Here is a 14,350-nt window from a genome sequence, read left to right as displayed (position 1 = left end):
CCTGCAGTCAGTGATGATGTACTCCTTCCAGATGTCAGAGGTTGTTAGTCCAAGTCCCACTCCGGAAACTTAAGCACAAAATCTAGGTTAACACATCAGTGCAATAATGAGGGAGCAATGTACTGTTAGAGGAAATATTAAAACGAGGCCCTGCCTCCCCATGGCACTCTTCGAAGAGCGGAGGTGTTCTCTCCAGTGTCCTGGCCAATGTTTATTTTTCATATAACATCACTACAACATATCATCTGGCCATTATCATATTGCTGTTTATGGGACATTGTTCTGTGCAGTTTGGCTGCTATGTAGGCGGTGGCATAGTGGTATTATCACTGGACTAGTAACCCAGAGACCCAGAATATTTCTCTGGGAACATGGGTACGAATCCCACGACAGCAGAAGGTGGAATCTGAATTCAATTAATAAAAATCTGGAAATAAAAGCTAGTCTAATGATGGCCATGAAACCATTGTCGATTGTTGTAAAAACCCATCTGGTTCACGAATGTCCTTTAGGGAAGGAAATCTGCTGTCCTTACCTGGTCTGGCCTACATGTGACTCCAGATCCACAGCAATGTAGTTGACTCTTACATGCCCTCTGAAATGGCCTAGCAAGCCACTCAGTTGTACCTAACTGCTACAAAGTGAATAAAAAGGAATGAAACCGGACGGACCACCCGGCATCAACCGAGGCACCGGAAACGACAACGGCAAACACAGCCTTGTCGACCCAGAAAAATCCTCTTTACTAACATCTGGGGGCTTGTTCCAAAGTTAGGAGAGGTGTCCCACAGACTAGTCAAGCAACAGCCTGATATAGTCATACTCACGGAATCATAGCTTACAGACAAAGTCCCAGACACTGCCATCACCATCCCTGGGTATGTCCTGTCTCTCCGGCAGGACAGACTCACCAGAGGTGGTGGCACAGTGGTATACAGTAGGGAGGGAGTTGCCCGGGGAGTCCTCAACATCGACTCCGGACCCCATGAATCCTACTGATTACCACCTGCCGTCCTCCCTCAGCTGATGACTCAGTACTCCTCCATGTTGAACACCACTTGCAGGAAGCACTGAGGGTGGCAAGGGCCCAAAATGTACTCTGGGTGGGGGACTTCAATGTCCATCACCAAGAGTGGCTCGGTAGCACCACTACTGGCCGAGTCCTAAAGGATATAGCTGTTAGACTGGGTCTGCGGCAGGTGGTGGGGGAACCAACACGAGGGAAAAACATACTTGACCTCGTCCTCACCAATCTGCCTGCTGCAGATGCTTCTGTCCATGACTGTATTGGTAGGAGTGACAACCGCACAGTCCTTGTGGAGACGAAGTCCCGCCTTCACATTGAGGATACCGTCCATCGTGTTGTGTGGCACATCATCGTGCTAAGTGGGAAAGATTTTGAACAGATCTAGCAATGTAAAACTGGGCATCTACGAGGCGCTGTGGACCATCAGCAGCAGCAGTATTGTACTCAACCACAATCTGTAACCTCATGGCCTGGCACATTCCCCACTCTACCATTACCAGCAAGCCAGGAGACCGACCCTGGTTCAATGAAGAGTGCTGGAGGGTATGCCAGGAGCAGCACCAGGCAAACCTCAAAATGAGGTGTCAACCTGGTGAAGCTACAACACAGGACTATCTGCGTGTCAAACTGCGTAAGCAGCATGTGATAGACAGAGCTAAGCGATCCCATAACCAACGGATCAAATCTAAGCTCTGCAGTCCTGCCACATACGGCCGTGAATGGTGGTGGACAATTAAACATCTAACTGGAGGAGGTGGCTCCACAAATATCCCCATCCTCAATGATGGGGGAGCCCAGCACATCAGTGCGAAAGATAAGGCTGAAGCATTTGCAACAATCTTCAGCCAGAAGTGCGGAGTTGATGATCCATCTTGGCCTCCTCCTGTAGTCCCCAGCATCACAGTTGCCAGACGTCAGCCAATTTGATTCACTCCACGTGATATCAAGAAATGAGTGAAGGCACTGGATACTGCAAAAGCTATGGGCCCTGACAATATTCCAGCAATAGTACTGAAGACCTGTGCTCCAGAGCTTGCCGCTCACCTAGCCAAGCTGTTCCAGTACAACTACAACACTGGCAGCTACCCTGCAAAGTGGAAAATTGCCCACGTATGTCCTGTACACAAAAAGCAGGACAAGTCCAACCCGGCCAATTATTGCCCCATCAGCCTACTCTCAATCATCAGTAAAGTGATGGAAGGTGTCATCAACAGTGCCATCAAGCGGCACTTGCTTCACAATAACCTGCTCAGTGACGCTCAGTTTGGGTTCCGCCAAGGCCACTCAGCTCCTGACCTCATTACAGCCTTGGTTCAAACATGGACTGAAGAGCTGAACACAAGAGGTGAGGTCAGAGTGACTGCCCTTGACATCAAAGCAGCATTTGACCGAGTATGGCATCAAGGAGCCCTTAGCAAAACTGAGCTCAATGGGAATCAGGGGAAAAACCCTCCGCTGGCTGGAGTCATACCTAGCGCAAAGGAAGATGGTTGTGGATGTTAGAGATCAATCATCTGAGCTACAGGACATCACTGCAGGAGTCCCTCACGGTAGTGTCCTAGGCCCAACCATCTTCAGCTGCATCATCAATGACCTTCCTTCAATCATAAGGTCAGAAATGGGGATGTTCGCTGATGACTGCACAATGTTCAGCACCATTCGTGACTCCTCAGATACTGAAGCAGTCCGTGTAGAAATGCAGCAAGACTTGGACAATATCCAGGCTTGGGCTGATAAGTGGCAAGTAACATTTGCGCCACACAAGTGCCAGGCAACAACCATCTCCAACAAGAGAGAATCTAACCATCTCCCCCCGACATTCAACGGCATTACCATCGCTGAATCCCCCACTATCAACATCCTAGGGGCTACCATTGACCAGAAATTGAACTGGAGTAGCCATATAAATACCGTGGTTACAAGGGCAGGTCAGAGGCTAGGAATCCTGAGGCAGCTAACTCACCTCCTGACTCCCCAAAGCCTGTCCACTATCTACAAGGCATGAGTCAGGAGTGTGATGGATGGTTGAAGCTCGACACCATCCAGGACAAAGCAGTCTGCTTGATTGACACCCCATCTACAAACATTCATTCCTTCCACCACCGACGCACAGTGGCAGCAGTGTGTACCATCTACAAGATGCACTGCAGCAATGCACCAAGGCTCCTTAGACAGCACCTTCCAAACCCGCAACCTCTACCAACTAGAAGGACAAGGGCAGCAAATACATGGGAACACCACCACCTGCAAGTTCCCCTCCAAGTCACACACCATCCTGACTTGGAAATATATCGCCGTTCCTTCACTGTCGCTGGGTCAAAATCCTGGAACTCCTTTCCTAACAGCACTGTTGGTATTCCTACCCCAAATGGACTGCAGCGGTTCAAGAAGGCAGCTCATCACCACCTTCTCAAGGGCAATTAGGGATGGGCAATAAATGCTGGCCTAGCCAGTGACGCCCACATCCCATGAATGAATTAAAAAAAAATGTTTCTTACAATACAACAATGACAGCAGTTCAAAAGTACTTGGCTGTAATCTGCTTTTGGTTGTGCTGAGATTGTGAAGATACTGTATAAATACTTTAGATTAGATTGGATTAGATTAGAGATACAGCACTGAAACAGGCCCTTCGGCCCACCGAGTCTGTGCCGACCATCAACCACCCATTTATACTAATCCTACACTAATCCCATATTCCTACCAAACATCCCCACCTGTCCCTATATTTCCCTACCACCTACCTATACTAGTGACAATTTATAATGGCCAATTTACCTACCAACCTGCAAGTCTTTTGGCTTGTGGGAGGAAACCGGAGCACCCGGAGAAAACCCACGCAGACACAGGGAGAACTTGCAAACTCCACACAGGCAGTACCCAGAATCGAACCCGGGTCCCTGGAGCTGTGAGGCTGCAGTGCTAACCACTGCGCCACTGTGCCACCCTTCTTTCTTCTTTCTTTCTTTCTTTCCTCTAATGTCATATGCTCCTCTCTTTTGACAGTGTGCTGTGGTGTATGTAAGAAGAAAATGGTCCAGGCTGCTTGGCATTTTCCAATCTTACAGAGAGACTGTGCGCTGGAATTCCCTCCATGATCCTGACAAGAATTTGGCAGGATTGTAGCAGAAATGGCAGGAAGTTGCAGTGCTGACAGCGGCCACCGCCTCACTGCACCAACTTGAGTTTTGCCCCTCATTGGGCACTCCTTCCCTGCTCACTGCACACACCATCTAAGTGCTAGTTTGGTGCTAGGACCCCAGCTATTCACAATACACATTAATGATTTAGATGAGGGAACTAAATGTAATATCACCAAATTTGCAGATAACATAAATTGGGTGGGAGGGTGAGGAAGATGCAGAGAGGCTTCAGGGTGATTTGGACAAGTTGAGTGAGTAGGCTAATGCATGGCAGATGCAGTTTAATGTGGATAAATGTGAGGTTATCTACTTTGGTAGCAAAAACAGGAAGGCATATTATTATCTGAACTGCTATAAACTGAGGGGAATATGCAGCGAGACCTGGGTGTTCTCGTACACCAGTCGCTGAAGGTAAGCATGCAGGTGCAACAGGTGGTAAAAAAAGGCAAATGGTATGTTGGCCTTCATAGCAAGAGGATTCGAGTACAGGAGCAGGGATGTCTTGCTGAAATTATACAGGGCCTTGGTGAGGCCACACCTGGAATACTATGTGCAGTTTTGGTCTCCTTATCTGAGGAAGGATGTTCTTGTTATAGAGGGAGTGCAACGAAGGTTTATCAGACTGATTCCTGGGACGGTGGGACTAGCGTATGAGGAGAGCTTGAGTCTGTTAGGATTATATTTGCTGGAGTTCAGAAGGGTGAGGGGGGATCTCGTAGAAACCTATAAAATTCTAACAGGACTTGACAGGGTAGATGCAAGAAGGATGTTCCCGATGGTGAGGGAGTCCAGAACCAGGGATCATAGTCTAAGGATACGGGATAAACATTTCAGTATTGAGATGAGGAGAAATTTCTTCACCCAGAGAGTGGTGAGCCTGTGAAATTCGCTACCACAGAAAGCAGTTGAGGTCAAAACATTGTATGTTTTCAAGAAGGAGTTAGATTTAGCTCTTGTGTCTAAAGGGATCAAAGGGAATGGGGCAAAAGCGGGAACAGGCTACTGAGTTGGATGATGAGCCATGATCATAATGAATGGCGGAGCAGGCTCGAAGGGCTGAATGGCCTACTTCTGCTCCTATTTTCTATGTTTCTATGTTAGTTAGAGCATGAGGGGTGAGGGATTTATGTTCCCATTCTGCTTGTCTCCTATCTGCCCCAGTTACCAATGATTCCCAGGACTGTTTAGTTAAAGGTAGCAGTTGGCCCAGGGTAATATTGGTAAAGGCCCCAAAGTCTTCTGATGGAGAGATAAGATACCTAGCAAAGGCCTCCTCTCCCTCCATTTCTGGCCACCACCTCCCTTTGTAGGCCTGATATTCCAGCCAGACCCAGATTCACCCCCAAAAGACCTCTCATGGAAATGTGGCTCCATTATTCCTGTTACACTAATATAATTATCTATGACATTTTCTTTTCTCTTTCTGCTTATTACATGTCTTTGCAGAAATTTAAATTATTTCTTGTGTTTTAATTGTTTACACAGTGTTTAAATAGGATATTTAATTTGCATCAAGCAAGTCGCTGTTTCTTAAGTTAATAAGGTGAACTTACCATGGTTGTTTCGTGTATTGAACCAAAGCTATTAATGAAAATATTTACTTGTACATCAACTGGAATATCTAGAAAAAAAAACAGAAGAGTTATTAATCTCACAGGATAAATACTAACTTAGAAGAACAGAAAATAGTTAGAGAAAACATAAGACTGGTTAGCACACAGATGTTTATTCTTCTGGCAATCCAGGCTTGATTTTCAGTCCCTGCTAGGGCCAGCGACGGAGGTGGGTGGGGGTAAAAACAACCCGGCTGGCATGCCAGTTCCCTGGCTCCATCCCGCCCCCGGGCCATTTTCCCGGAGATGGGATGGGGGTAGGGAAGGCAGCAGGGTAGTCGATTAAACCAAATGAAGGCCAATTACGGCCTGTTAACGAAGGCCAACTAGGATTTTCCAGTCGGCCTCCAGGTCCCCAGAGGTGATGAGGGCCAGTTTGGCTGCCTGGCAGCAGACCAGGGAGACAGCGCTCCAAGCAAGCTTCGAGGCCTTCCCTGCCTGCCTGAGGTTAGCAGTAGCTGCAGGCTGTCCTGTACAGGAGTTCCCCCACTCCCACCAAGTGGTGGACCAGCTGCAAAAGGCCATTTTTTATTTCAAATTTAAAAAGTTGGAGAGAAAGCACCTCCATTTTGAAGCACCCTCTCACTTACCTGCCATCGCGTCCTGTTGCTACTTCCAAGCTGGAAGGCCTCTGATTGGCCCTCCAGCTTCGAGAGCCCACCCATTATCCTTAATTGAACAGTGAGCCTGCCATCTGGCAATTAATTGGCCACTCCAGGGAAAATCACATTGGCTGACTGTGTGGGCTTCTGACCTCCACTGGAGCCTGACGGTGGGGTACAGATGCTCGCAGGGAAAATCCTGCCCCCCAATTCTCCTGTCAAGGCATTCAACTGCATTCTGAACAGCCCCAATGTTTTTACCTGGCTGATTATTCCAAATAGATATTATTTTTTGAGTAAAGAATCAATTCCTGATAACTTTTAAATTTACCTTTTGTTAATTTCCACTCATGTCATTTGATCTTCCTTTTCTGGCTTAATTTGAACTAATAATCTCGACTTATTATCATTATTCAATATGTTATTTAATTTGTTCCCCCTTATCTGCCTTCTTTCTGGTTTTAGAAAGCTTAAGCTTTTCTTACCTTGCCTCAAATTAATCTGCTTTACATTTGAGATCAGTCTTGCTCTGTGCCTTTTCTATGCCAATTTTAATACATGTATGTCTTTTTTCTGGGTGGTAATCACACTGAATACAGTATGCTGTGTGTGGTGTGGCCTGTGCAGAACCTTTGCACAAGTTCTGAAGATTTCTCTGAAACTGTTCTGGCTCTATATCCCAGCATTCCTTTAAGGCCAGAAGCTTTTTGCAGAGGGCAGCCCCGCCAGTGGATGAATGATGGATCAAAACCCCCTGCCCATACGTTTGGCTGCTGACTCTGTCCTAATGGATGGGATCATTTGTAAGGTTGATGAGAGCTACCAGTAACTGCAAAGACACTTTAGTGGCTCCTAGCTCTATCTGCATTATGAGGTGGAGCACCTGAGATGCATCCAGGTCCCTCGAGACTTAAAAAGAAAAGACTTTTCTTTTCTGGGCGGCACAGTGGCGCAGTGGTTAGCACCGCAGCCTCACAGCTCCAGTGCTCCGGTTTCCTCCCACATGCCAAAGACTTGCAGGTTGATAGGTAAATTGGCCATTAGCAATTGCCCCTTGTATAGGTAGGTGGTAGGGAAATATAGGGACAGGTGGGGATGTGGTAGGAATATGGGATTAGTGTAGGATTAGTATAAATGGGTGGTTGATGGTCGGCACAGACTCGGTGGGCCGAAGGGCCTGTTTCAGTGCTGTATCTCTAAACTAAACTAAAACTAGTTAAGACAGCTTTGGGCTCGAGAATGAGTCATTTTCTGTCTTTATTTTATTTTGTTTCTATTTTTCCTCCAGAAATGATCGCCTTAGCTTTGATAAGATTATGGGGCCATTTAAAAGTACATTAGCTGGCAAGAGTTTAGTTTAGTTTTGAGATACAGCACTGAAACAGGCCCTTCAGCCCACCGAGTCTGTGCCGACCATCAACCACCCATTTATACTAATCCTACACTAATTCCATATTCCTACCACATCCCCACCTGTCCCTATATTTCCCTACCACCTACCTATACTATGGGCAATTTATAATGGCCAATTTACCTATCAACCTGCAAGTCTTTGGCATGTGGGAGGAAACCGGAGCATCCGGAGGAAACCCACGCAAACACAGGGAGAACTTGCAAACTCCATACAGGCAGTACCCAGAACTGAACCCGGGTCGCTGGAGCTGTGAGGCTGCGGTGCTAACCACTGCGCCACTGTGCCACCCATTCTGCTGTGACCTTCCATTAAGCCAAGGAACTCTCTCCAAAATGATTAGTTTTTAAAATTTGTTCATGGGATGTGAGCATCACTGGCAAGGCCAACATTTATTGTCATCCCTAATTGCCCTTGAGAAGATGGTGATGAGCCACCCTCTTGATTACAACTGAGCAGTTTGCTAGGCCATTTCAAAGGCCAGTTAAGAGTCAAGTACATTGCTGTGTGTCTGGAGTCACAATTGGCCAGACCAGGTAAGTACATTTATGAAACACTTGGGTTATTACACAAAACCGGTAGTTACATGGTCACAATTAATGATTCTGGCTTTTTATTCCAGATTTATTTAATTAATTGAACTTAAATTCCATTGTAACTATGGTGGGATTTGAATTTATGGTTCCAGATCATTAGTGCCAGCTTCTGGTTTACTAGCCTTGTAACATAATCACAATGCTACCATGTGCCTTGTCATATAGAAGATAGGCAGAAGACCCACATACCAATGGCCCCTGTATCAGAAAACAGAAATGCAGGAAAAATGAGGATGGTATACTGACTAAACCAGATTCTGTCACATATTATAGCCACTAATTCAGAATGGGTAATTTTAGCTTTGTGCTATAGCTTAAAGCAGGTGATTATAAATTGCCAACCAGTTTTTCATCTCTCGAAGGTTTATTTCCATGTTTTTTAATTGCTTGGTGACATTGTTGGCACATTAGACGTGACCCATCTACTGTTATTCACAGGCCCATTTCAAGACTTCATGACTAGCTTATTTCTATTCATTGCATGATTATGACTGATGTGATTTGTTGTGACTTTTAAATGTTGAAATAATTATGTTGTGCACTAAATGGGAAGTTTTGGTGCCTAGTTTTAAATAGAAGCAGTGGTAAGCATGTCAAAGCACAAGCTCATTTTTTTTTTGCCATGTGCTTTAGTCACTGATTTTGGTACTCGCACAACTGGGCAGTCAATCAAAGGCTTCATTCTAGCTTAAGGAAACATTTAAGTGTCTTTAAAATTGTTTACAATAGTGCACTTAGCTAGGATTTTGTGGAGGCGGAGGGGATCCTGGCACCGGGCCAAAAAGGCAGGGGAAACCCCACTTCAGCCTTTTCGTGACCCCCCCCCAACGCGATCTTCCATTGTTGCGGAGATGAATTTTCCGGCGCCAGGATCTCCGTCCCTTTAAAGACAGGGATCCCACCTCCAAGTGCTGTCAGCCAATCACAGGGCTGGCAGCTCAGCAATATCAGCAGCGCCACTGGGAGCGGTGGCCGCTGCTGGTGCTGCAGAGGCCTTGGACCCAGGCCCAGTGCTGGAACCCCAGACCTCAGGTAAGAGAGGCGGGGTCACCAGGGCCAGTCCGGAAGGCCCTGGCGAGGTGGAGGTGGGGCGGTGGTGTGTGTGAAGTCACGGGGGAGGGGGATTCATGGAGGTGGAAGCTTTGCCAGTGGGGGTCCTCTGTGAGCCACAGATTGCCCACAGAAGCGGGACCCCCTCCCCCAAGCCTGCAGGGAGTGTGCCTCACTTTACAAGATGCCCTCCCCACATTGCAACCCCGCCCCCGCTGCTGGTGAGATCCCAGTGGCGGTGGGAAGAGGCCCTTAAGTGGCCGTTAAGAGCCTCAATTGGCCTCTAGGTGGGAAGGCCATCATTGGCCTATCCTGCCACCAAGAAAAGCGCTTGGCGACAGGGCAGCGCCCTCACCACCTGTCACAATTCTATGGGTCCCCCGCCTCAGGGGGCCCATAAAATTGACCCCAAGACCTTTGTGACGAGCAGAAATGGAGAACCCGGGAACAGGCCTACTTACCAGGTCTTGTGCCTACTGGTCCAGGGAGTGCAAGAGTAGAGGGAAATTACATATAGAAGATAGAGTTATCAAGTGCAAGGCAAAAATAGCCAAATTGGTAATGTTCTGTCCAGAGCTGCTAGGACTTGGAAAGATATAAAATCGTAGAACCAAGCTGCACAGAAGCAGGCCTGTGCAGACTCTTTTTGAAAGAATTATCCAATTGGCTGCGTTTGCTAACAACACAACCACTAGGTGGCGCAGTACTGGCACATGCGCAAATGCAACTTCATTGACTGAAACGTCACTGTCTGTGACATCTCAGGCAGCTGCCAGTCATAAAGATGCCGCTCTCAGTCAGAGGCCAATTCAGACCTTTAAATGGCCAATTAATAGCTACCTAAGGACTTCATCCCACCGCCGTTGGCATTTTAGCAGTGGCAGGCGGCCCTTTGCCATATGGGGAGGCCGTCCATTAACACCAGGCTTCCTCCGTAAGGGGTGGATTAAGGGACCCCTTCCTGCTTGGACAATCTGTGGCCCACTGATGGCCCACAGCGGCAAAGACCACCCCTGTGCCAACACCCCCTCTCCTGCCCTCAACAACCTGTCACTTCACTTGGGCCCGTCTGACTGGCCCTGGCAAGCCCAGCCCCACTTACTTCCTCTCCGAGGCTCTATGGCAGCTCCTGGTCCTGGGTCTACTGTAGTTCCAGCAGTAGACATCACTCTCTGCGGTGTTGCTGGGACGGTTGAGCTGCCAGCCTTCTGATTAGCCTGCAGCTCTTGGAGGCGGAATCACTGTCCTCAAAGGGACGGGTACCCTTGCGCCGGGCAGTTAATTGCCTGAGCACCATTAAATGCTGGGGGTCCTGAAAATGACAGAGGCGGGGTTCCCCTCGGCTTTCTGGCTCAATGTCGGGGCCCCCTCTGGCTGCATAAAATTATGCCCCATCTATGCAGCAAGGCTCAGTGACTTGCCCCTGCAATACTGCAGGTGCATTAGTGTCTGAAGATGCCCCCATGGTCACCTTCATGACGAGGACAACTGCCACATGACTCTTAGCCACATGCCGAGAAGAGTGAGCAGGTTGTCTCCACCTCCCCCGAGACCACAAGGAGAGCATAGCGTAGGAGTGGCCAAGCATGGAGACTACTACGTCATTTGGAACACTAAGTGGGTCACTGGTATGTGCTCTTACTGTCTCCGTTTACTGATTTCCTCTCTTTGCACTATATAAATGATGACACTTGAAGACACACATCTGGGGCTCCTTTTAAAGCTGCTATGACAGGAAAAGTGATATGAGGCCATGAAGGAGATCAAAGCTGCCTCCATAGTGAGGGCAAAGCCTCTGGGCAGATGTGCTTCCTTCATTGGTGATAAGCGATTAGATGTTCTAGGCTGTATCTTCCATGGATGTGTTAGCACAAGTATCTGACTACCTTCCATGCCGTGCACTTCAACCTAGTTCAGAGGGAGTCAAGTGAAACGCTCCTGAATCAGTTGATCCCTGACATTCATGGCATCCTGACAAGCCCTTCACACCCTGAGCCTTGCCTATTTATGATTTGATTTGATTTAGATTTAGAGATACAGCACTGAAACAGGCCCATTAACCATTAACCACCCACTTATTCTAATCCTACACTAATCCCATATTCCTACCACATCCTCACCTGTCCCTATATTCCCCTGCCACCTACCTATACGAGGGGTAATTTATAATGGCCAATTTACCTATCAACCTGCAAGTCTTTTGACTTGTGGGAGGAAACCGGAGCACCCAGAGGAAACCCACGCAGACACAGGGAGAACTTGCAAACTCCACACAAGCAGTACCCAGAATTGAACCCGGGTCGCTGGAGCTGTGAGGCTGCGGTGCTAACCACTGCGCCACTGTGCCGCCGGGGCACCTCTCTGTTCAGCATCCTTGCCCTCTACCCCCACTTCCTTCTCCTCTCTCACCTCCCTCTCGTGCTCCTTCCCCGATGAGCTGTATCCTTCCAGGACCTCACTGCCCTCAAGGTCTACACCTCTCTGGAGGGCAATGTTATGGAGAATGCAGCAGACCATCACAATGAGCGAGACCTGTGCAGGAGGACATTGGAGAGTGCCATATAACTGGTCCAGGCAGCAGAATCACATCTTCAGAAGCCCGGTGGACTGCTCAATGGTTGTCCTAGTGGCATTGGTTGTATCACCTCGGTGCCTCTGGTGCTTCGGCAGAGGGATCGGTAGCCATCTCTTCAAGGGATATCCCTTGTCCTCTAAGATCTGAGGCAGCCTGGACTGCCGGAGGATGAACGAGTCATGGCACCTGCCAGGAAAGAAAGCACATACATGGAGGAAGCTCTTTTTGTGGTCGCAGACCAGTTGAACATTGAGGGAGAGGAAGCCCTTCCTGCTAATGAATGTGATCGGGCGATTGCTGGGTGCCTTGATGACCACATGGGTGCAACAATGGTGTCCTGCATCTGGGGTAATCCAGTGCTGGTGCTAAAACCTACTGCCATGTGTGTCTGTGTGGCTGCACCTGTCGTGAAATGAATGTACTATCCAGCTCTTGCAAAGAGGGCATCAGTGACCTGCGAGTGCAGTGGTGGGCTGATGTTTGCGAGATGCCACTAAAGTCTGCAGTTAATTTATGGATTGAGCCAGAAGTGAGGAGGTTCAAGGCCACAGTGACTTTGATGGCTACTGGCCGAGCATGGCAACCAAGTAGTGCGAGGTGCAACATCTTCAGCAACGAGATCACAGATGTCTGTGACAATCTGTCTGTGGAGTCGCAGTCTCCTGCAGCACTGAGTTTCGGTCATCTCGCGGTAACTCCATCTTCAGTGATTGCTCCTGTGTTGCGGGTATGGTCGCCTTTGCCTTCTTGCCCCTCTTTCCTCTCCCATGCCCTCCTGCTGCTTGGGGTTCTGCCCTTCTTGTGGAGGGCATTGCCCCACATCACAACTGGGCCCAGATTCTAAGAGTCATACCCCCATTGCCAGCGGCAGCCTTACTTGTCCTATTGTGATTGGCAGCCTAGTCCCTGCTCTTATGACCCCATGAGACGTGAAAAGGAGAAGCCTTAGATCTCTCTCTCCTGTCCATAACGCTGCCCACTCTCCCTGTCAGCTGTGTAGCACCAAGGACACTACTTTCCCAAAGACTGAGTCCCAGATTGTGCCTCTGACCCTCTTATGGGGCTGAAGTAATTCCCTGGGGGAGGTCATGACTGGCTCCCTACTATGTACTCACCTCCCTTCAGCTTGTCAGCCCCAGACATCAGGTGTAACCTGTGCACCTGTGAAAATTTCAACCGCCCCATTTAATGAGCTCATCACGAGTTCTTTAATACCTTTAATTGGCCTTGATCAGGAGGTGGAGGAGATCAGTGTCCCACCCTTCCCCCTCACCCCCCCTGCCCGGTGAACATTGCTGCTGCTGGTAACAGTCACAAAATCAACATGCTGCCAGCAGTGGCATATTTGGGCCCCGTCCGCCTCTGTTCCCACCCCAGTGGGGCCTAGAAATTCAGTTCAATTTCTCTTTATTTACTCCTTCAAAACCTTTCATAATTTGAATGCCTATATTAAATCTCCCTTTAAGCTCTGCTCTAAGGAGGGCAATCCCAGTTTCTCTAATCTCTCCATGTAATTGAAGTCCTCCATCCCAAGTCATTCAAGTAAATCTCCTCTGCACCCTCTCCAAGGCCTAGACATCCTCCCTGAAGTATACTGCCAAGAATTGAGGGCGGCACAGTGGCGCAGTGGTTAGCACCGCAGCCTCACAGCTCCAGGGACCTGGGTTCGATTCCGGGTACTGCCTGTGTGGAGTTTGCAAGTTCTCCCTGTGTTTGCGTGGGTTTTCTCCAGGTGCTCCGGTTTCCTCCCACAAGCCAAAAGACTTGCAGGTTGATAGGTAAATTGGCCATTATAAATTGTCACTAGTATAGGTAGGTGGTAGGGGAATATAGGGACATGTGGGGATGTTTGGTAGGAATATGGGATTAGTGTAGGATTAGTATAAATGGGTGGTTGATGTTCGGCACAGACTCGGTGGGCCAAAGGGCCTGTTTCAGTGCTGTATCTCTAATCTAATCAATACCACAATACTCCAGGTAAGGTCTAACCACTGATTTGTTCAGCATAAATTCCTTGCTTTTGTGCACTATGCCTCTAATTATAAAGCCAAGGATCCCTTATGCTACTTTAATATAGAAATAAATGATGAGTTTAAAAATATCCATCAAGATTAGAGCTAAGAATTGTTACCTCTGCTTTTCAACTGTCACATAACAGTAATGCTTCAAACATAACCTGAACAACCGCTCAGATCTTGCTGCTACTTCATACAGAGTAGTTGCATAATATCAACCATTGTACTTCTGACAGAAGCAAAGACGTTTATTGAATGGCAAGAATGAAACCGGACAGACGACCCGGCATTGACCTTGGCACTGGAAACGACAATGGC

General features: G+C 48.1%; 1 protein-coding gene across 2 annotated transcripts in view; it reads right to left on the bottom strand.

Moving 5' to 3' along the window:
* The window catches only part of glrbb (glycine receptor, beta b), a 228,714-nt gene that overhangs the window by 102,980 nt on the left and 111,384 nt on the right, over positions 1-14,350 (bottom strand). For both annotated transcript variants that reach the window (XM_068022517.1, XM_068022600.1), the window contains exon 4: positions 5,724-5,791. In XM_068022517.1, the coding sequence (XP_067878618.1) occupies positions 5,724-5,791 (68 nt within the window). The remainder of the gene's footprint in view (positions 1-5,723; positions 5,792-14,350) is intronic.

The sequence above is a fragment of the Heterodontus francisci genome, chromosome 1 (genome assembly GCF_036365525.1).
Source record: "Heterodontus francisci isolate sHetFra1 chromosome 1, sHetFra1.hap1, whole genome shotgun sequence".
Taxonomy (NCBI): domain Eukaryota; kingdom Metazoa; phylum Chordata; class Chondrichthyes; order Heterodontiformes; family Heterodontidae; genus Heterodontus; species Heterodontus francisci.
Note: the sequence above shows the minus strand (reverse complement) of the source record. Positions and strands in the feature narration are given on the sequence as shown.